This window comes from Citrus sinensis, chromosome 3 (genome assembly GCF_022201045.2).
Source record: "Citrus sinensis cultivar Valencia sweet orange chromosome 3, DVS_A1.0, whole genome shotgun sequence".
Classification (NCBI taxonomy): Eukaryota; Viridiplantae; Streptophyta; class Magnoliopsida; order Sapindales; family Rutaceae; genus Citrus; species Citrus sinensis.
The window spans coordinates 47,835,438-47,858,186 of NC_068558.1; the positions used below are offsets into that span (position 1 = coordinate 47,835,438).

Genomic DNA, 22,749 nt, shown 5'->3' on the forward strand with positions numbered 1-22,749 from the left:
TTTTTTTTTTTTTTGTTTTTGTAAAATCAATGTTAATAATGATTGAATCCATTGCTGAGTGATTTTTTTTTTTTTTGTAGAATCAGTACTTATAGTTTTAATTGGAAATGCAACTGCCAAGTTAATTCGTCTCATGTTTAATTTCTTTAGAATTTCCACACATCAGGATCTCAATTTTATATATCTAGTTGTTTATAATCTTGCCAATTTTTCTTTGCTCTTTCTATGTTACTTTTCATTTTAATTAAAGCTTGAAATCCCTGCAAAAGACTACTTAGTTCTATTTTCCTTATAGACTTGAGATAAATAGAGTTTAGACAAACTAGCTCATTCTGTTGATTGAGGGAAATTTTATTAACTTTTTCTTTGACGTACACGCCAACACTCACCACAATAATCATGAAAATTTTCTATTTCTTCCTAATCTTACAAATGATTGCTCCATTTTCTAGACTGGCGATGAGGAAGTATCTATTTGTTGTCGATAGCACACGAAGCCCAACTAACGTTTTTGGACATTCAACTGTTGCCTGAAATCGACTCAGATTTCTCACAATCGAATTCTCAATCAACGAAACCAGTGACCAAGATCAACTTTGGGCATTTCCCAGTGTCTTTTTCGAAGTCCTCCCATTTTGAAAGGAGCTTACAAGATACCTATTTCTCAAGCACTCATTTTCAACCTATTCATGCCGACAACTCCATACAATATTTGGGAGCGGACATCATTGTTTGGATCATAATTTTCTTTTAAAGAAGTTTTTCAACCTTATGCAACTATTAGAACTCTAATTTATCTTGTTTCCTTGATTTTGTTAGTTGTGACTAAAGTCTATTTTGTGGTTATATTGTAGTATATTTAAACTTTTATACTATCATCCTAAGATAACTTTTGAATGAATCTTGTATATTTTATCTATTTATTTGTGTTGTAATATTTTTTTAGAAGTTATTTGATTGAATTATGTGCTTCGATCTTTATTTCACTGGGTACATATTTAGGATGCTGAAAAAATGAATGTTATGTTGCCAGAAATTTTAGAATTGTTAATTTTATATACGGACCAAATATTAATTGAAACAAAAAGATTAGTTCTAGTGGAACACATGTATATGCCGCATCAACTAAATAAATTGATTACAAATACAGGAAATGTCAAAAAAAGAAAAAAAGAGAGCAAAAGCAAATAAATGTACTAATATTTTACAGTGTGGATAAATTACAAAATACGATATCAAATACATTTGGAGATTTATCCACAGTAAGAAAAGTCCAAAAATTGAAAAATAATTTCATTTGAAAATATTTTTGATGAATAAATTAATTAATGCACAACGTGCATCAACACGAAGATCATAGAAATTGGCTACCAATTATCCTTGGCAATCTTGAACTTTTCGAGAACGATTTTGCCCTCTTTATACTTCTGGGATTCCTCGAAAGCTCGTTTGTATGTCCAGCCCAACAATTCCCCACAATCAGCGCAATAGACATCGGCAACTGTGTGCAGACCGGTAAGGAGATGCTGATCCTCTTTGGGCCCTTCGACTATGTTCGCCGCGTGACTAAACAGAAAGGCTCGCCCACTGCTTGCCTGCAGGACATTTTATTAAATTTAATTCGACAACAAAAATAAAAATAATTATCAATTTTAGAGAAAATATAATATAAAGCTTCATATTATACAATCGAATCGACCCCGTCGAAACCGGAATTTGGTGACTCACCTGAAATCCTTTTGAAACAATATCCTCATGACACGAAACAAGATTCCGGCACCTGTAGCAGCTGTACCTCCGTGGCCCGATCAAATTATCCGCCATTCAAGATCAGTTTCAATATTATAAGCTCATCAATGCTGATCAGAATTAATTCTAATTAATCCCATCTAACCGCCCTGAGTCATCTAAACATTAATGGTTGGTTTAACGATTGAGGAATATTCTGGTGGTTAAACATAATTAATGCTTGTATGGATGATAGAAATGGCGTAAACAAATGGGGTTGATAAAGATAGGATTGGCCATCAAGACTGCCTACTACAAAAATAATACATATTGTTTTAAAACCAAGATTATAAAATTCTATGCAAACAAACTTCTAATAAATTATATGAATATGGCTCTTGTTTGTCTTATTTATCCATCAAGAAACTATTTTTCGCAGAAGGAAAAAAACAAAAACCAACTTGGCTAGATAGTAATTTTGTCGCACGTCATGGTCTTTTGTGTTTTCTATTTCACTCAAATGAATGGAAAACCTCCGAGCATTATTTCGTTTGTTCATCCAACGCCGACCAATCTTCTATAAGTTTTTGATGAATTAAATTACCATTTAAATCACATTATTATTATTATTATTTTCTTCCCTTTACCATCAAATCTCTTTGCAAAAGAACAAAAATTGAAAGTTTTCAAGTAAGAATTTTCGTGCAGGAATCTGATTCGAGAATTAATTAGTAACATCATTATTAGGCATGATGATGCACCAACGATATATTAAGAGATGGTCTAATCACAAGATTAATATTATGGTTGATGATCTAAGAGAAGTTTTATTTATTTATTTTTTTAATAATCCAATGTAACTCCACAAGGTATTAAAAATATTAAGTAAAACCACACCTTTTTATATTTGATTTTTTTAAGAATACGTTTGCCTAGATCTTGAATGATTGAATTTGCTCTCAAGTCAGCGCAAACACAAAGAAAGGATTCACACGTAAACATGATTAAACATACGGGCACAAGTTGGAAAACATAATTATTGGGGGCAAGAAATGAAAATGAATAAAGATGAGGGGCTTTAAGAACCAGTACCAAATAAATCTTGTACTCTTCCTGAACAGGTCTTGAAACTGAAAGGAAGGAACTCAAATTAGGGTTTTGTTAGATATACCCGGAATCCCATCTCGCTGCATTGCTAAAGCCGGGGTATGTATGAAATCTAATTCTCAATAATCATTCGGTGTTGATAACGATGGCGATTCTTATGTTAAATTGCAACAGGTATAAATCGTTGATCCATAATATCATTGCGGTTGCAGAGCTTCATAAAAGGAAATGGAATTTTGTCCGACGTGTGGTACGATGTTGCAATACGAGCTGCCACACATGGACCGTCCCTCTAGATTCTCCTGTCCTGCATGTCCCTACGTCTGTAACATGGAGAGCAGAGTGAGTAATATGCATTTACGGCTCTCTCTCCCTTTTTGGGCGATCCCAATTCCCAAATGCGTTCGAGATTTTTTACATTTTGGAGGTTTTTTTTAAAAAAAAAAAAAATATATCCAGGTTAAAATAAAAAGAAAGCAGCCTCTTTCCAAGAAAGAAATACAACCAATTTTCACTCAAGATGCAATGATGGAAGGCCCCCAAACTGAAGGTTGTCGTTGTCCTTTTCTTTTCTTTTTCGTTTATTTATTATTATTATTGTTATTATTTCTTTCACTCAATGCTTCCCTGTTTTCGTTGGCAGTAACATGCCCTGCTTGCAAACATGGAAAGGCCGTTTACCACGAGCTTCAGACTCGATCAGCTGATGAGCCCATGACAATATTCTACATGTGCGCTAACAAGAATTGTAAACACCGATGGAACGAGTGAGAAAAGAAGAAGATTGATGATCTGAAGGCTGTTTCTCAATCAAATCTTTCTTCTACTTCTTTTTTTCCCATTTTCTTTCCGGTACTACAAAACATAGGTTTATTTTGATCGTGTAATTGCATTTTGTAATACATGCCTGCTGAAGAAAGATGCACAAACAAAGCTTGAATTTGTTGAGATATCAGCAAATCTAGCTATGTACTCGCACTTCCAAACAAGCTTAGTAGGAAATTAGCTCCTACCAAATTCTAAAGTATCACGAATTCCTTTGAAAAAAGAAAAAAAAAAAAGAAAAAGAAAAAGAGTCGAATCCTATACAATGGGTCATCCTTGTTATAATAATCCATATGAATTTTCTTTTAAAAAAAAATAATAATAAACAATGGATAATGTTATGAACAATAGTGAGATTGAACTTGAAAAAGAGAATGGCCGTGTCAGATAGCTTTTGATCAATTAACGGGCAGCCTCTTCTTTGCCATCCATCTCTTTCTGGAGGCCTCCAATGCCTCTTCTTTCATCTTAGATAATTCTTGGAACCAGTGCTCATATTGAGCCTCAATTGCATCGATTTCCATCTTTAGCTCATCTACATCTTTGCCAGTCAAGGACAGAGATGAATAGCTGCTTGTCAAGCTCAATACTGTGCTCAGGTTGGGGAACGTCAGCTTTGAATTTTTCACAAATTGGTAAAGTAAGATGTCTTCTCCATCCTCGCTATAGTTTCCTTGCAATTTACACTCATCATAACACAAATCCCCTAGTTCTAACTCAGATACATAACCATTCAAGTCCTTATAGCTTCTATCAGTACTGTAGTCAGAAAATTCAGATGCTTTATCATTTTTTGTGGAAGTATCGTCAACAAAAATATCTGAAGCAACTGACGATTGTGACTCTTGATCTTCCAATTTGGCCAAACTTGGAGAAGAAATACCTCCTCCACCGGCGTTATCATGAAGGTTTTCACCTTGTGCTGGTGCAAGATCTTGGGAAGGATTTCTAGTAGGCCCAGAGACAACATCTTGCTTAACCACAAACTCAGAAGGAACACCAGCGCCCATTGCATCCCATGGGGATGGTGTTGAGGTTTTGCCGTTTCCCAGGATGGGAGACACACTATAGAAACTTAATGCTCCACTGGAGGAATAATCATATGAGGGTTTCCAACCAGGCAATAGTTTCATTATCAAGTAATCAATAAATTCAGCTATGAAGGCCACATCATGATCCGCCAAGTCTAGTTGTTCAACCATCTCTCCTGCCACTGACAGTGCAGTATCACTGTCAAGGTAAAAGAGGAAATGTATATTCCTCACCCGACCTATAAGCAAAGGGGGAAATCAGGAAAATATATATATATATATATATATAAGTTATCATTAAAAACAAAAAAAGTACATGTCGAACAATTTGAAACAAGAATGAACATCAACATTTAAACATTAAGAATCACTTACCTGATGAGTCAGCAATACGCAAGGTCAATGATACAGAGGTGTCATCATTTTTTGTCCCTCTCAGCCTAAACTCATTGTTCTTATGCATCCTCTGAAATTCCAAAACTGGACAATGTGGGCTTCCATTGTTGCTTTCTGTACATGTGCTTAAAGAGAGCTGCTTATAGTCTGAGTCTATATCCATGGAAGAGGGTCCAGACATGGGTAAACGTAACATTTTCAGACTTTGAATAGGTAACTTCAGGGGATCGCAAATAGGTTCCTTTTGATTCTCCACTTGCAGGAATGGATCTTTCAAAAGATCTTTTGCAGACAATCTCTCAGAGGCCGGAACCAGACATTTCTCAATAAATCCCTTAATTTGGGGATCATTCACCTTAGCAAGAGAGGCAGGTTTGATGCCCTGCAACAAAAGACCAACTCGGCATAATAAGCTTTCACTGAAAGGAAGTTCAACAACCCTATATATGCTAGATAAGAGGTTGATGATTGGTCAACTTACAGAGGTAACCTTCTTAAAAATTTGAGCTGGATTTTTGCATTCGCTATATGGATACTCAAAAGTAACCATCTCTAATATGCACATCCCAAAAGAATAAATGTCAACAAGTTCATTATATTCCTCCTCATACAGCTCTGGAGCCATAAATTCAGGAGTTCCTAAGATAAAAGAAAGGAGAAGTTCAGCACTCCTCATTGAGTCAATTTAAACTAAAGCATAGACATTTAAAGAAATCAATTTTTTACCAATGACACTTCTGGCGGTAGGCTGTTGCATGGCAATTGCCAATCCGAGGTCTCCAATTTTAACCTCTCCGTGATTGCCATTAACAAAGATATTGTCACATTTTAAGTCCCTATGAATAATCGGTGGATTGTGACTGTGGAGATAGACTAAACCATGAAGAATCTGCCTTGCCCAGTTCTTTATGACCTTTATATCAACATTTTTGTGCTTCTTACGATATCTGGTAACAGAAAGGTACAAAATTACTTCAAATGCTCATAAGAGTAATGACAAGAACACAACTGAAACACAACTAGAAAACATACTGCCGCAGATTTCCAGAAGTGAAGAGCTCAGTAATCATGTTAACAGTTTTCTTCTTGTCATCCACCCATGACTTATAAAACTTAACAACATTATCATCTTTCAGAGATTTCAGCAAATGAACCTCTGAATACAATTTTTGCAAATCTCCTGGCAACTGCAAGACATCATCAATCTTCACTCGGCTCCAAGCAACTTCTATCCCAGCGAATTCATCAAATGCCTTGTAACTGGAAAAGGGTGTCATGTAAAGCCCAGTAAGAACCATCCTGAACTAAAAGACTGGAGAGAGTAATAGGAAAAAGGGAAAGAGAAGTTTAGAAATCATACACAGTCTTAAAAGCACCCTTGCCCAAGACCTCATCATACTGTTAAATATATATAAAAAAGGGAAAAATAAATAAATAAATAAATAAATGACCATGGGGCAGAAAAGAGAGAATTCTCAATTCCAACAAAGAAAATAATACCGACATAAGATACAAGGTTCCCCCTTACTGAAGTTAAAGCCAAATAATGAAAATAAAGACAAAAGAGAAAATCACTTTACAATGAACTACATATACCAATCATGGCAGCTTGAACCATTTCCTCGATTTGTTGATAATTAGTTAAAAGAAAACTGACCCTTGAATACAACAATATCCATCAACTGATAAGAGTTCAAGGAGTGGCTTGAAAATGAAAGTATAAATCAAATAACTATCGTATTTTTTCATACTAGCTAGAAGGGAAGCAAGGGCAATTAAATCAAGGCAATAACATTGCCCATCAAGGTCAAGCAAAAGTTTAAATCTGCAAATGCCAATAAATTATAACATATAGACTACATAAACAAACTGAGGCCGCATGGAATTAGTTAAAAGCAATGATACAGTCACGCAGAGGCACAGATAAGAGTGATATAACGAAAGACTTAGCAAAAATTGCATACCCTTACGTATCGACCGCTGGGATCCTTCTCGACGAAATCAGAATCCGCATCGGGTGGCTCTGCTGTTCCCAACATTCCTGACAAGAACCAAACAGCTACCAAAAAGAAAACGGCAATTATGGGTTTAATATTTTTCGTTTTTAGGAATTGGGGGTGAAACGGCGACGTTTGTAGTCGGAGAATGATTCGGAGGCAATCCAAAAGGAATCGAATGCCGCCGATTTCAAACGGAAGCGGCATTCGATTACGATGTCGTTTTCCAGAGGCGATGAATAATCTTGACTATTCATAACCCCACTGTCCCCTCCGCAATTCAAATCCGTCATTCTCATACCAAACCCAACTTTATCCAATTCTCCAATAACATTTTGCTCCAAAATAATTAAATCTAATTTTTATTTTTATTTTTATTTAATAAAAAATAAAAATTTATAAGGCAAATTTGGAGACGTGAGAAAAGAAGCTAAGTAGTTAGCAAAAGCGTTTGATTAAAGTTTGAAATGGAGAGGGAAGAGAGACAAAGGCCGTGATTTCGTTATGAGTGTGTCGGGTGCGGGAACGAAGGTAAGAACGAACATTTGTGCGGATTGAAGAACCCGCGGGATCTAAATTGAGTAAATGTTGATCGTAACTGATAAACGACGCCGCTTTTCTTGGATTTTTTTTTTTAATTTTATTTTTTATTGACTTGTCAAATAACGACTATGACTATGCACAGTAATTAACTGTCAAGGAGTGCATTCTGAATGAATTTATACCTCTTTTTACGTATATAATTTTAGTTGTCCATAATATTTTCATTAATATATATGTAAAATGAAAATAAGATACTGTTGTTACTTATGAAGTTATGATACCTATTAAAAAACTTCCCTTTTTTTACTTTCAATTTAATTTTTTTCTAAACTTTAGAGACGCGTAAGATTTTTAAAATTAAATAAGGGTAGATTTTTTAATTATTATAATCAAAGTACTCCCATTTATATGTTGAAATTGTTGCATTGATAATGATTACATCAAATTAATCATAAAGTTAATATGACAGTTCTTGATACAAGTATTTCTTGCCTCCTCTTACTCAACAACATCATTCCCAATCGGCCAATTTCATACATTTTATTTTTCAATTGTAAATCTGCCCATTACCTTTAAAATGCCTTGTGTCAAGTTTATGGTAAACAAGTTAACAACACACTATGGAAAACTAAGTAGCTATTGCATTCATCCTACTAACAGTTCGTAATTATCAAAACGGCTTATTCCAATTTTTTCTCGATTTACTTTTCTATTAAAAAACATCTGCAGTTAACTGCCAACTAGGTGTCGTGGTGTAGTTGGTTATCACGTCAGTCTAACACACTGAAGGTCTCCGGTTCGAGTCCGGGCGACGCCATTGTTGAAAACTTTTTTCCCTTTTAAAAATTTTTGGATTTGACCTCCCTGTATATTTCATTCTTCGCTCAGTGTAGAAGTAGCATAATAATCCAAAAATTTAGCGGGATATCCCGTGCGAAATGGATCCGCGAAGAGTGGGGAAATTCTCGAGAACCAAACACAAAAGAGCTAAAGCTGACTTAGCGGCAATCCTTCGTAAATCATGGTACCATTTAAGGCTGTCGGTGAGACACCCGTCGCGGGTTCCCACGTGGGACGCTATTGTACTCACGGCGGCTAGCCCCGAGCAAGCCGAGCTTTACGAGTGGCAGCTCAGGCGCGCCAAGCGCATGGGCCGAATCGCCAGTTCCACTGTCACTCTTGCCGTGCCGGACCCCGATGGCCAACGGATCGGCTCCGGTGCAGCCACTCTCAATGCCATCTTTTCCCTCGCTATGCACTATCAAAAGCTCTGCCTGGATATTGGCCCTGAGGTAATTTCACTTAACTACAAGCTGTCAGTATAATTAGCGTCGTCATTTTCGCCAGGCTTGATTAAAACGAAAATCGAACACTTGGCAGATTTTAAGAATCTTGTATTTCAAAAAAAAAAAAAAAAAGATGATCTTGATTGCTTTATGTTATGAGAATACTGGCTTTACAGCTATCTGTTGTGGTATTGGTGAAATGGAAATCCTTTCAGTTTCTGGCTTTAATGGTGTATTTTTATTATCAACAGGCAATTGCAAATGGTGGGAATTCTGGATCTTTTATGAAGAGTGAAGAATCTCTTAGTGCAATGGTTAAATTCATGGCCAAAAAGCATATACTATTGGTTCATGCTGGAGGTGACTCCAAGAGAGTCCCATGGGCCAATCCTATGGGGAAAGTTTTCCTTCCGCTTCCTTATTTGGCTGCAGATGACCCGGATGGACCTGTTCCGCTGCTTTTTGACCATATACTTGCAATTTCTTCTTGTGCAAGACAAGCTTTGAAAAATGAAGGTTATATGTGTGCTTTGTGACGTTTCACTTAGAGTTGATTGGCAATAGAATACATGCATCCTTATTTAGACATTCATCACATTTGGGGATCAAGAATCTCATTATCATTCAAGTTGAGTGGAGGATGGTATGCTCTATTGGCTTTCACAGATGAGGATATGTGTGAACCATACGAAGTTATATAACATTACAAATATCAGAATGGCTGTTCAATTTCACTGCATTTTACAGCTTGATGTATTAATCTTCTATCTTTACTTGAGCTCCTCCAATGCCAATTTATCTTGCTGCTTAATTGTATATAATGGACTTGAGCATGGTTTAGGTTCTGTGCTGTCAGACCAGTGCATTAGTTTCCTGTAGCCAGAATAATCTCAGTTTTAAACCATTGACCATAACAATAATTTATTTTTATTTCTATCATCCAAATATAATAATAATAGTAATAACATCATCATTGCTACATAATATCCATGCATTGACAGTGTCACACTGGTTCACTTTCTTGTTACAACTTTTGATATTCACCTTGGGAGTTTTTTTTTTTTCCCTTTTTTTATTGCAGGCGGAATATTCACAATGACTGGGGATGTTCTTCCATGTTTTGATGCCTCCACCATGATTCTGCCAGAAGATGCATCCTGTATCATAACTGTTCCCATCACCCTTGATATTGCATCTAACCATGGTGTTATTGTGGCAGCAAAAGACGGGATTCTCAATGAAAATTATGCACTTAGTCTAGTTGATGATCTCCTTCAGAAACCAAATGTAGATGAGCTTGCTAAGAATCATGCAATTCTAGATGATGGTAGAGCGTTGCTTGACACAGGAATAATAGCTGTTAGAGGGAAAGCATGGGAAGAGCTGGTCATGCTTTCTTGTTCCTGCCCACCAATGGTTTCAGAGCTTCTAAAGAGTGGAAAAGAGGCAAGTTATCGGTTGGCAATTTTATTCTTTGGATTGAAAATGTAATATCAAAAAGAAAATGGATGTATTTCATATATTTTTGTCATCTCTTGGCCTCTGATTGTCCTTGTTTCCTTATTATGATGTCTTGCTCTATGAAAATTACTTTCATATTTTGTCTCTATCAGAAAACTGTTGATTGCCTCTGAGATGGAACTTGTACCTTTTGGCAAAGAAACTAGAAAATTTTTTCCCCTTTTTTATTAGTCGTTATATGGATTTCTTACAACAAGATTATAGAACTTTTATCCTGTGCTCACAGTTCAATTGTTGGCATTTGTTCTTTGTAGATGAGTTTGTATGAAGATCTGGTTGCGGCTTGGGTACCAGCAAAACATGACTGGCTGATGTTACGCCCGTTGGGCAAAGAACTTGTTAGCAAATTGGGAAAACAGAGGATGTTCAGCTATTGTGCCTGTATGTTAATTACTTTTTTAAATATCAAATCTCGTTTTTCTTTCTTGTTACTATCTTCATACTTCCTTTATTGATGTTATCCTTGCTTAATTATTCCACTGCAGATGAATTGCTGTTTCTACATTTTGGAACCTCAAGTGAAGTTCTGGATCACCTAAGTGGGGATGTTTCAGGACTTGTAGGTCGAAGACATTTATGTTCCATCCCAGCAACCACTGTATCTGACATTGCAGCTTCTGCTGTTGTTCTTTCTAGCAAAATCGCGCATGGCGTCTCCATTGGGGAAGATTCTCTTATATATGATTCAAACATTTCCAGTGGAATACAAATCGGCTCCTTATCCATAGTTGTTGGCACTAATTTTCCCGAAGAAGCTGGTTCAACAGCAGAAGATTCATTTAGATTCATGCTTCCAGATCGCCATTGTCTTTGGGAGGTTCCCTTAGTAGGATGCACTGAAAGAGTATTAGTCTATTGTGGCCTCCATGATAATCCAAAAAATTCACTTACCAAGGATGGGACTTTTTGTGGTAAACCTTGGCAGAAAGTTTGGCATGATCTAGGCATTCAGGAAAGCGACCTGTGGAGCTCCACAGGCAGTCAGGAAAAGTGCTTATGGAATGCAAAAATATTCCCCATTCTTTCATACTCTGAGATGCTTACCTTAGCAACATGGTTGATGGGCTTGAGTGACCATAAAACTGGATTCTTGCTTCCCTTGTGGAAAAACTCACGCCGTGTCAGTTTGGAGGAGTTGCACAGGTCGATTGACTTTTCAGAAATGTGTACTGGCTCCAGTAATCACCAAGCAGATCTTGCAGCTGGAATTGCCAAAGCATGCATTAATTATGGCATGCTTGGGCGCAACTTATCGCAATTATGCGAAGAAATTCTTCAAAAAGAACTCTCTGGGGTTGATATATGCAAAGACATTCTAGACTTGTGTCCCAGACTTCAGGATCAGAATTCCAAAATTCTTCCGAAAAGCCGGGCATATCAAGCGCAAGTTGATCTTCTCCGTGCATGCAAAGAAGAGACAACAGCTTCTGAGTTGGAGCATAAAGTTTGGGCTGCAGTTGCTGATGAAACTGCTTCAGCCATAAAATATGGCTTTAGAGGTTCTCATTGCTTTACTATTATCATACTCTTGTAAAATACTAAAAAGCTGTATAGGCACTAATAAAAGAGTGATCAATCTTAATGTTAATTTATAATCTTCATAACTTATTCAACGGCCCATAGTTTACGAGCAACTTTTTTTTTCCCCAATTAATTGTAGAATACCTTCTGGAGCCCCTCAGCAGAGGTTCTTCAGCATATCAGAATAAAAATGATGATGGCTTTGTGGATCATCCTTTCCAACCAAGAACTGTAAAGGTTGAATTACCAGTTCGGATAGATTTTGCTGGGGGTTGGAGTGATACTCCTCCTTGGAGTTTGGAGCGTGCTGGTTGTGTTCTCAATGTGGCAATAAGTTTGGAAAGTTCTCTTCCGATTGGCACCATCATAGAGACAACAAAAATGAGTGGCGTATTGATTAGTGATGATGCTGGAAACCAGTTACATATTGAAGACCTCACCCCCATTGCTACTCCCTTCGACCATAATGATCCATTTCGGCTCGTCAAATCTGCATTGCTAGTAACTGGCGTTATTCATGAAAAACTTATTGAATCCATGGGCTTGCAGATCAGGACGTGGGCAAATGTCCCCCGTGGTAGTGGCTTAGGAACTTCTAGCATCTTAGCAGCTGCTGTTGTAAAAGCTCTTCTGCAGATAACCGATGGAGATCAAAGTAATGAAAATGTTGCGCGGCTTGTTTTGTTGTTAGAGCAGCTCATGGGCACAGGTGGTGGCTGGCAAGATCAAATTGGAGGTTTGTACCCAGGCATTAAGTTCACTTCAAGTTTCCCTGGAATACCATTGCGGCTCCAGGTGATCCCCCTACTGGCTTCTCCTCAGCTGATTCTGGAGTTGCAGCAAAGATTGCTTGTGGTATTTACTGGTCAAGTAAGTATTCTAGCCCCCCCCCCCCCCCCCTTTCTTTAATTTTATGGTTCACCCCTTGTTTTCCTATTGGATATTTATTTTTGATTTTTTCCCTGATACAACATTAATTTTTAAGGGTTTTAAGATTGTATTGATTTTTAAAGCTTTTCGTGTTAGATAGGCTAATTGTGTCAGTCTCAGTTTTTTTTTTCCATCGAATATCCTAAAACTCTGTTACTTGGCCCTCAACTTAAAAAATGAATAAACCAACATTTTCAATGGTAGAAAAAAGGATGATATTGAAACAAAGACTTGATTCTCTTTTATTGTTGGGTTTTGTATACAGATATTTTTTTTGTCCTTGACGAATTTTGCAATTACTTAACAGGTTCGACTTGCACATCAAGTGCTACAAAAGGTGGTGACTCGGTATCTTCAAAGGGATAACCTTCTTATATCAAGTATCAAGCGTCTGACTGAATTGGCAAAGAATGGGAGAGACGCCTTAATGAACTGTGATGTAGATGAACTGGGAAAGATAATGCTGGAGGCTTGGAGATTGCATCAGGAACTTGACCCCCATTGCAGCAACGAATTTGTTGACAGGCTGTTTGCATTTGCTGATCCATACTGTTGCGGCTACAAGCTAGTCGGTGCTGGTGGAGGGGGCTTTGCATTATTACTCGCCAAGGATGCTGAATCTGCCACAGAATTAAGACGCATGCTGGAAAAAGATTCAAATTTTAACTCTGAAGTATACAATTGGAACATCTACTTAGAATCTTAGCCCGTATGCTGGGAAACTTCAAGAAAATAGCTTATTCTTTGTTGTGTCTTTAGATGCTCATATTGATTCTATATTGAAGTCATTGTTGTATAAGTGAACGAGTCTGTAAGCATGTATACGAGAAAACAAATTAAAATACTTATTCTCGGTAATAAAACACGACAACGAAATTCAGAAGAAGAAGGCCGATGCATGTGTATTTTGTTTTTTTCAATGAACTTGCTTAGATATTGCTTCCTCTTATTGAGTTGGGGCATGGCCTAGAAAGGGAGCATCAACTTTCTTGTTCAAATGATGATGACCTGTGACGTAGGCCCAAGCCAAGCATATCTTGCTAAAATGGCAAAGAATCCAAAGCGCTTTGGATTCCTTTTTCTTAACCGGAAAACGTCACCGCTTTTGCTTACATAGTTGAATTTTATTTTGGTCATGAATGATTTAGGCGTCTCAAATTTCACAATCTTCTTCTTTGATCACCTGTTGGTCCCCTTCCTGGCTCGGCAACACAATATGATTCCCACTATTATTATATGACCCTTCAATTTTCCGACTAGAAGCCAAAACGGAAAGAAAACATTTAGAATTTGGCCATCATTATTATCGTATTTATAGTTCTTTTCATATTCAATGATAGCGAGCCTTTTCTGAAGAAAATAAATCCGGAAAAACAATATCAAACGATATTCGGTAACGGTGGTTGAGCTGACGCTTTGGCTAGCTAGCCAATCAAGTGCTGCCACCGCATTTTATCAAGTTTTTAACTCGAGTGGGGTCACATCTTCTTCTTCTTCTTTTTACCATTTTTTGGCTTTTGCTTTACCAAAACGAGAACTTATTTTTCACTATCTGCAGTCGCTGCAGACCGGGAAGCAGAGAGAAAGAGAGCAGATGGGTCTGCTCACAAACAGAGTAGAGCGAAATGAGATCAAGGCGGGGGATCATATTTACACTTACAGAGCTGTTTTTGCTTACTCTCACCATGGTATTTTCTATCTCTTTCTTTCTCGTCTTTTGTTTGTTTGTTTGTTTTGGCTTACAGATTACGATTTTCTTTAATCTTTCTTGAATTTTGCAATGTGGGTTCGTCGTTTAATACTCATTCTTTTGTTTTTGCGTTTAAGATTTTTTTTCCTTGTATTTGATTCAATTCCACCGCTGTTTTTGGTTCAATTTTTTCCTAAATTGCCTTTATTTCATTTTAATTCTTATTTGCACCAATTCTTCTTCTTCTTTTTACCCTTTTGGGTTGCTTTTTTTCTTTGTTTTTCCATATCTGTATATTATGAGGGCTCTTTCTTTCAGCTTCTGCAAAGCAAACTATCCAATGGAAGCTGTGAATTGGCTCCCACTGCTTCAGGGTAACCAAAATGCAAAACAGAATTGTGAAATGAAAGCATGTTTCATTAAAATGCCTGTGCAGATTTATGACTACTATTGTCCATTGCAGTTTTTTTTTTCGCTGATTACTAAGATTTTTTAAGTTGACTGTGCAAGAAAACATCTATGCTATTGGATCATTTACTATTTACAGTTATGTTTCTTTTGGTGGCTGAGATGGTGGGAGACCTAAGAATATTTTGTGGATTTAGATTTTTCTCTTATTATTGTGCCTTACATAAGATTTGGATAATCTTTTCCCTTCTCAATCAGATATATATCCCATTCTGATGCAGAATTATTGGTTAATCATCCGTAAAATAATTTGTAACAGTATCTTATGGGGTGGAGTTTAAATGTTCTTGGTCGATTGATAATAAGATCCTTGTGTTTTCAACAGATTATTTTGTGATTGAATCTACTCTAATCATGAGTTCTGTTGAATATCAAACCATACAGGTATTTATGTCGGGGGAAGCAAGGTAGTGCATTTTAGACCTGAACGGAACTTAATTGTGGGAGCGGAGACATCTTCTGAGACACAGAATTCAATCCTCCCATCATCCTGTCTGATCTTTCCTGATTGCGGATTCAGGCAACCCAACAGTGGAGTTATCCTCTCGTGCTTGGACTGTTTCCTTGGAAATGGATCACTGTATTGCTTTGAATATGGAGTTGCCCCATCAGTTTTTCTAGCCAAAGTACGTGGTGGTACCTGCACAACTGCAACATCTGACCCACCAGAAACAGTCATCCACCGAGCTATGTATCTTCTGCAAAATGGATTTGGTAACTACAATGTGTTTCAAAACAACTGTGAGGACTTTGCCCTATACTGCAAAACAGGTCTTCTGATTGTGGATAGGCAAGGGGTTGGATCAAGTGGTCAAGCTTCTTCTGTAATTGGTGCCCCATTAGCTGCCATTCTTTCTTCTCCACTGAAGTTACTGATGCCTAGTCCTGTTGGTATGGCAACAGTTACTGCTGGGATGTACTGTATGAGCAGATATGCTACAGATATTGGTGTTCGATCTGACGTGATCAAGGTGGCAGTGGAGGACTTGGCTGTGAACCTGGGCTGGCTCAGTCGTCATGAGGAAACAAGTGAAGAAAACAAGTCTTCTAACCAACTGATAACCATGTGACAGTTATCCCTGGTGCATGCAAAGCTGGGTAGATATACTATTGGCAATTAGCATAACAAGCATTTAGTGCCATCGATGATATGTAACTTATGGTGTTTGTGTTTCTCCTCCCATTCTCTTTTCTCAAGGTTATCCTGCAACTGTATTTTGGGTGTTAAAACTTAAAAATATGTATCAAATATTGGAAAACTTGGAATAATTGTGGTTTAAATCAAGTATTGGGTGCTCTACCATTTAATGTTATTTAAACTTCACTTTTGGACTTTATCAGCTGGTGATATTAGAACATTAGTTGGCAATATGTAAACTGGAGAAATTCTGAAGCCTGATACTTGCTTAAATTGAAGAAATGTCAGAAGAGCGTAAAAGCTGAAACTTGACATTGGTATAGGCCTTAGAAAGGCACGCAAGTAATTTGTATGAACTTGTATCAGCCTGTGACAAATGACATTGAAGAAAATTCTGTTGTGTTTTGTTTTGTTGTGTCTCGCATTTGGAAAGTTGTTCTTTACTCTTACAATTGATTAATTTATTCTCTCAAAAATCCCAAATCATCATCGTAGGTTTTGCTTAATTTCCTAATGGCGTATATCGTTGTATATTAATGACTGGATTCATTGATATATGAAGCCGCCCAACAAGAAATTTAAGCCACTTGTATAGAGTAGAAACATGAAAGTGTAGAGTAGGGATGACAATTGTACCCGCAAACTCGCAAACCCGCCCAAACCCACCCGCCAAAATCCGCCCGTTGCGGGTAATTTTATCCGTTGCGGGCGGGTTTAGTATTATAAATTAAAACCCGCATATGGATGCGGGTGGGTTTGGTATTAACCTTATACCTGGTGGATACCCGCATGGATGTCCACCAAACCCGCAATAATTTTTTTCAAATATTTTTAATTTAATTTAAATATAAAAATATATAAAGAAAATAATGTAATTAATCAAATTATCAAATAGCAAAAGGCTCAAAGTTGTGTATGTGTGTATATGGCTCATCTCTTATTCTAAAGTCATAACCTAAAGAAAACTAAAGGCATTTCCCTTCGAATTAGTATTTGAAAATATTAATCTTAATTATTATTTTAGGCATTGTGTTAGATGGGTGCTTATGGTGGTGAATAAAATAAATATATTCTCTTTGATCTTGTTTTAAATGATAATATGAAATGTAATTATTATTTGTAGATATTAGTTTGTGTTTTTTAAATAAATTTGTATAATTTATACTTAAATTTGAGAATTTGTGTTGAATTGATGTGGAAATTTTAATTTTTCATTTACATTGTTTAAATATAAAATTGAATATGTTATATGGAACTTGAGGTTATTATTATAAATTTATATATTAAATATTTGTGATTTTAAATACGGAAACCCGTAAAAAATCCACCGGATACCATTGCGGGTTTGGTAATTGTTAAAACCCGCTGCGGGTGGATTTTTTTAAAAAAATTAAAACCCGCTGCGGGTTGCGGGTGGGTTTGGTAATTTAAATTTTGTGCGGGTTTGGATTTGATAATAGCAAACCCGCTGCGGGCGGTGCCTATTACCATCCCTAGTGTAGAGCCTATCAAATGAAAGTTAGGCTATGAAATATTGAAATGTACGACATAAACATAACGAATAATTAATGGCACAACGCTGATCGCACAATCTACATCGGTGTATTGCATGGTGTAATGCAATAGCCCAAAGTAATGAATTGACCTCTCTGTCTCTCTCGAAAAAAAAAGCAGTAACTTTTTCTTTTTTTTGTTTACTTACTTTAACGTACATGATAAACAATATCTATCTACTGGTAGAGCAAACTTAAAATTTATTATACATAATAATGAGATGATAGAATTTCGGGGAAACAAAACAAAGCTTTATTGGACATTCAAATGCTTCTTTACTGCACAGTATGTCAAGTGTAAATTAAGTACTTTTTGCTAATTGACTCTCTGGGATCTTCGAAACATTGATAGAATTGATTTCTTCTGTCAAATCAAGATAAACTCAGACCTTTTGGGGGATCTTAACTGTTTCGGGATCTTGGTTTTCTGAAGTGAGTTTTTTAGGGGATTGATTGCTTTTAGATTTCTTGTTATCAGTTGTGGGCTTGAATTCTGCAAGGACGGCCAACTCATTGACTCCATTGACAATTACTTCGATTTTTGCTGCATTTTCTATCAACAAAGACGCTAAAGTGGCCAGGGGAAGAATCTCCATGAAAGAAGATGAGGCTCTGATACTCGTGATGGGCTCTGTATTGCAATTTCCAGAAGCTTCCACTGTTGACGGGGATGGGTTTTTAATACTGATGTTGTGATTAGGAAGTGAAATCAAGGCGTGTTTAAGTTCTTGCACTGCAAAGTTCATTTCTCCAACTGATAAATTTATTTTAGATGATTGTTTCATTGTTTTCAAGGCAAATGCCAATTCTTGCAAGACGTTAGAGGAACTGCTACTCAATCTCATGCAAATATTGTTCAAATGCCTCTTTAGATGAGGAGGTGCCTGTGGTCAAAATTATATGATAAGTTGCTTATTGGAGAACAAAAAATATCAAAGATTTATTTTTAGTGTTTGGTGAAAGAATTTGAAACTGTGTCCAGCACAAGACTTATTTGATTATAAATATGGGATTCTTTATTGAAATTAATTAAGTGGGTTACCTGAGTTTCTGAATCTACGCAACCATGGAGAGTCTCAATACAATAAGCACAGTTACGTATTGAAGCCCCAATCTTGAGATACTGTTTCCATGGGTGTCTGAAGCTGAAGCGACCATGTGCTGGTTCCCATCTCGCAAAGTTGGCCTGCAAAGAAACATAAATTAAGTTTTAATTTGGATAAATAAATTAAATTCAGTGCCATTTATGTATTATCACTTACAATAATTGAACAAATAAAAAGTAGCAAACTACCTTCAATTCTTCTGTCGCCTTTGAATTGAGCGCGCATCTATACCCTTTCATTTTCTTACTACAAGCTTCATCTTTAGCAGTCGAAGTTTTGTTGTGTCTAAAGTATTCAACCACGCACTCTGAAAAGAAATGAAATTCGACAACGGATTAAAAAACGCCACATCAACATATATATCATGGTATTGCATGTTTCATTGCGTATAGGTTTAATATGGTTTTTGACTTTTTGTGAACATACCATCCAATGAATGAGCTAATTTCTCCAAGTTTTGACAAATAAGAAGGTGAAGCTCATCACCTGCCCACATGGGACAGAAAAGCATGCTTATAATTATGCAGATGGAGGCTCCAATGGCGATTGTCGATAATCTTTGTTGGGCCAGCTCCAACAATCTGTCCACACGATAGCCTGAAACCGACACTAAGCTGAAAGTGAGGATGAAGATCATGATACCATAGTCGAATCTGGCTTTGATTGTTGGCATAAATCGAGAGAATGTTGCTGCTGAAGCTGCAGCGAAGAGAATTAATTTGTTAGTGTATGCGTGTGTGTGTGTGTGTGTGTGTGTATTATATATATAAGACTTAATTAAAATATAAATGGCCAAGCTAGGAATATTTTTCACTTACCTAAAAGGAAAAGTGAGATTCCAAGAACTATGGGCTCTAAATTTTTTCCAGAGTGAAAAGCAATCCAGTGAACACCAACTCCAAGTGACCCAGCAAGAAACGTTCCTATTGCTCTATTAATGCATTTTCCGAGTGTTGCACCTGAAATTAACGCGTACCATCAGTTACGTACAGTAATTACATGCATGCATATGCATATATATATATAATTTCTAATTAGTAATTTCTGACCATATTAAAATTAGGGATAAATTAAAACATAAGAAAACATAAATTTTAATATATTATACTACAAAATACGTACACTGCATTGGAATTTATAGTTTTATTGTTTTTCAATTTATCCCTGATTTTAATATAGTTAGGGATTTTTAATTGAAGAACGCACAATTTATAATTAATTTTAGAATAATAATATAACAACATGCACAAAAATGAAATGATTTCGAATACTGACCTACGGAAGATTCAAAAACTACGACGACAGTCATAACTGCCCACATAGCGTTACCTCCAACGCCATCATACAAAGGCCTCATGTAATAAAAAAGAGATACAAGGGAAATTGCTAGCCCTACTTTGAGACCATGGATGACTTTCTTAGGCTCGTCAACTGCTAAATTCCAAGCCTTCTCCAAGAACTTGCAGATTTTCAGAATGAACCCTCCTAACATCAGTCTCTTGAACCACGTCCACGCTCTCAGGATTGCCCCGGTTTCAGGCTCTAATCTCTCCGACACCCCATCAGATACATTTATCCTCCATTCCAATTTTCTCGACGCTTCCTTTCCCATTATTATGTACAAGCTTTGTATGTGTGTGTGTGTGTGTGTGTGTGTGTACAGCTTTCAAATGAGTATATGTGTTTGTGTACGGAAGTATATTTCTGGTTGCTTGAGTTGCTTAACATATATATTGTGAACCAGAACTGTATATGTGGACGGAAGTGCGAGGAACTTTTTAGGATTTTAGGTAGGTAAGCCCACTGTCGCATCAGTGACCCATGGGGGCAGAACAGATAACATAACATGGCCTAAAAAATTGAATCAACTTTTGTGAAGCGTCATCCAACGAGTGGAACTTAATTATATATACCTATATATATAAGCATGCACACAGAGATCATATCTCAGTTCATACGTAATTTCCTTGGTCGGAGTAAGTTGGAAGCAGCACAAATCTCTGGAAAGTAAATGCGCTTAAAAGTACTTTCATTTGCTATCAAGCTCGACAGTAAAATAATTATATCACAAAGGATTCTTGTGAATAGAAATATCACCAATTCGGTTATAGCAGCGTCCTGATTGCTTAGAGTATTAAGGGAGGCCAGATTAGGTCGATACATATATCAATTAATTCATGCATAATATCAAACCTTACCAGTCCCTTTCACCACCTATATCTCACTCTCGATACTTATGATTAGTTCCATTTGATGAGTATCGCATGAAGGTACTTCTTAATTATTAAATGTCATTTTCTATTATTATTATATCATACACAAATATATGACAAGAATATATCATAATATACATGTATGTTAATTCGAAAAATAAAACTTAAATTCTATTAGTAGATATTGTTGGTACGTACACCACATTGTTAGTAGAAGAAGCTAGTGGGGGATTTATAAATGTGAAAGAAAGTAAAAAAAAAAAAAAACTTAACAGATATTTACTTTTAAGGATAGTATTTTCTCTTATATAAATAGTGTGTTTTGTAACCACTTAAAATGAATCAGATCAAGAAATTTACTCTCTTCTTTTTATATTTTTCTAAAATATTATTACTAGTTTTGCTCAGGTGGTTTCGAAAACAAAAATATTGTACTTTCAGCAAGCAAGTAATTTCAAACTCATATGTTTATGCTACGTACGGCTCGTTAATCATTATCAAGATGCATGTTTAAATATTAATGACGAAGCCTCCGTGCTCATCATCTCTAAATCATCCTTAACTATATATCCTCGTATTTGTTAAATTAGTTTCTACACATGCAAGGGACCTAATTTTTAGGTCTTTCTCTGGAATGAAAGATAAGCAACCTTTTTAATTTCATTGGGTCAGCGAGTGTTTAATTTGCTTAAGTGGAACGATTATCAGCTCTTAATTAATAATTCTGATTCAAAGATTCTCTTACGTGGCCTACTAGCTATCTACTTTGTGCGTTAGAATGTTGCTCGTGCCTTTAGCTAATCACTATGTTTGAGATTGTATATTTTAATCTATCTATATATTCATGTCAAAATTAGGTCATGATTTTAAACCCCTTGTTGCTTTTAGGGTTTCCAATTTTTTTTTTTTAATAATGGGTTTAACTAATTTAATCATCGTGTTTAGTTATTAAAGATTATGAGAAGCGTGCATACGTGCCTCACTGGTTGGGTGGGCAGGCTAAAAAAAAATCCCAAAAATTTTTGGTTGGCCAAGCTGAAAAAAATAATAATAATCCCTGAATACTAAATTAAAATGAGATTTTAACCAACAAGCGTGTAGATCAGTTGATATATGATTGTTCTAACTGAATCAAAGTCCTCGATTCGAGACTTATTATTGAGTTGTGTTAAATACTTGTTGGAAGAGTTTTACCGCCCTAGTAGTCTTACCGGTTCAAATTAATAAAATCATATAAATTTTATGTTTCGGCCCTTTGGTTTTTATTTTATTTTTTGTAGCCTATGAAATTTTATAATTTATCCATTATAGCCCCATTATCATTGGGCTCTTCAGTTCTGTAAAATTTATGCCGAATTTATAACTTTTTGGTTTTGCCCGCCCTCGAACCAAAATCCTAATTTTGCCACTGCAGTGATTGACTCAGTTCTCTTAGAAACATGATTAGGAAAAATTAAGCTACCTCAACTATTAGTTAAATTATTTTAATATAAAATTTATGATATATCAACAATAAAAACTTTGGAATGTAACAAAAAGTTATAAGTTCTCTAAAGATAATGATTAGTGTTTTAAAAAAAAAAATTGTATCGTACTTGTACTCAATCAAATATCTTATATATAATATGATTGTGTATGATCGTTTAAATGAGAGTGTTACACCTATGATATTAATCAGAAATCAAGTGTAAGTAAT

The 22,749-nt window shown here is 36.1% G+C and overlaps 5 protein-coding genes, 1 long non-coding RNA gene and 1 other non-coding gene across 9 annotated transcripts; 4 read left to right on the forward strand and 3 right to left on the reverse strand.

Annotated features, from left to right (window-relative positions):
• Window positions 1-1,105: 1,105 nt before the first annotated feature.
• LOC102608869 (protein yippee-like At4g27745) lies at window positions 1,106-2,107 on the reverse strand. The gene is made up of 2 exons (XM_006491258.4): window positions 1,729-2,107; window positions 1,106-1,595 (listed from the first exon to the last, which is right to left on the reverse strand). Exons 1-2 carry the CDS (start codon window positions 1,822-1,824, stop codon window positions 1,368-1,370), a joined length of 324 nt encoding a protein of 107 aa, XP_006491321.1. The 5' UTR covers window positions 1,825-2,107; the 3' UTR covers window positions 1,106-1,367.
• A 663-nt stretch (window positions 2,108-2,770) lies between these two features.
• On the forward strand, window positions 2,771-3,787 carry LOC127901395 (uncharacterized). Its single transcript, XR_008053538.1, has 4 exons — window positions 2,771-2,934; window positions 3,010-3,177; window positions 3,295-3,385; window positions 3,479-3,787. It is a non-coding gene; the product is annotated as an uncharacterized LOC127901395 (long non-coding RNA).
• Window positions 3,788-3,933: 146 nt separating this feature from the next.
• Window positions 3,934-7,669, reverse strand: LOC102607695 (probable serine/threonine-protein kinase WNK10). Of its 2 annotated transcripts, XM_006491253.4 has the most exons (7): window positions 7,052-7,669; window positions 6,448-6,485; window positions 6,120-6,347; window positions 5,814-6,034; window positions 5,569-5,726; window positions 5,067-5,469; window positions 3,934-4,930 (listed from the first exon to the last, which is right to left on the reverse strand). In XM_006491253.4, the coding sequence occupies exons 1-7, from the start codon at window positions 7,289-7,291 to the stop codon at window positions 4,059-4,061; spliced, it is 2,160 nt and encodes a 719-aa protein (XP_006491316.1). In that variant the 5' UTR covers window positions 7,292-7,669; the 3' UTR covers window positions 3,934-4,058. The 2 variants fall into 2 exon arrangements, with proteins under 2 accessions (XP_006491316.1, XP_006491317.1); XM_006491254.4 differs by lacking the exon at window positions 6,448-6,485 and having other exon boundaries at window positions 6,120-6,399; window positions 7,052-7,201.
• A 701-nt stretch (window positions 7,670-8,370) lies between these two features.
• Window positions 8,371-8,444, forward strand: TRNAV-AAC (transfer RNA valine (anticodon AAC)). The gene has a single exon. It is a non-coding gene; the product is annotated as a tRNA-Val (tRNA).
• Window positions 8,445-8,475: 31 nt separating this feature from the next.
• LOC102607405 (bifunctional fucokinase/fucose pyrophosphorylase) lies at window positions 8,476-13,774 on the forward strand. Its single transcript, XM_006491252.4, has 7 exons — window positions 8,476-8,919; window positions 9,165-9,429; window positions 9,995-10,359; window positions 10,689-10,815; window positions 10,920-11,933; window positions 12,095-12,825; window positions 13,193-13,774. The coding sequence occupies exons 1-7, from the start codon at window positions 8,566-8,568 to the stop codon at window positions 13,589-13,591; spliced, it is 3,255 nt and encodes a 1,084-aa protein (XP_006491315.2). The 5' UTR covers window positions 8,476-8,565; the 3' UTR covers window positions 13,592-13,774.
• A 160-nt stretch (window positions 13,775-13,934) lies between these two features.
• On the forward strand, window positions 13,935-16,356 carry LOC127901097 (protein LEAD-SENSITIVE 1-like). 2 transcript variants are annotated; one of them, XM_052437209.1, is made up of 3 exons: window positions 13,935-14,357; window positions 14,444-14,573; window positions 15,428-16,356. In XM_052437209.1, the coding sequence occupies exons 2-3, from the start codon at window positions 14,480-14,482 to the stop codon at window positions 16,111-16,113; spliced, it is 780 nt and encodes a 259-aa protein (XP_052293169.1). In that variant the 5' UTR covers window positions 13,935-14,357; window positions 14,444-14,479; the 3' UTR covers window positions 16,114-16,356. The 2 variants fall into 2 exon arrangements, with proteins under 2 accessions (XP_052293169.1, XP_052293168.1); XM_052437208.1 differs by lacking the exon at window positions 13,935-14,357 and having other exon boundaries at window positions 14,379-14,573.
• Window positions 16,357-17,969: 1,613 nt separating this feature from the next.
• LOC127901378 (aluminum-activated malate transporter 10-like) lies at window positions 17,970-20,509 on the reverse strand. Its single transcript, XM_052438527.1, has 6 exons — window positions 20,116-20,509; window positions 19,659-19,799; window positions 19,267-19,539; window positions 19,029-19,147; window positions 18,777-18,920; window positions 17,970-18,618 (listed from the first exon to the last, which is right to left on the reverse strand). The coding sequence occupies exons 1-6, from the start codon at window positions 20,450-20,452 to the stop codon at window positions 18,118-18,120; spliced, it is 1,515 nt and encodes a 504-aa protein (XP_052294487.1). The 5' UTR covers window positions 20,453-20,509; the 3' UTR covers window positions 17,970-18,117.
• Between the last annotated feature and the right edge of the window lie 2,240 nt (window positions 20,510-22,749).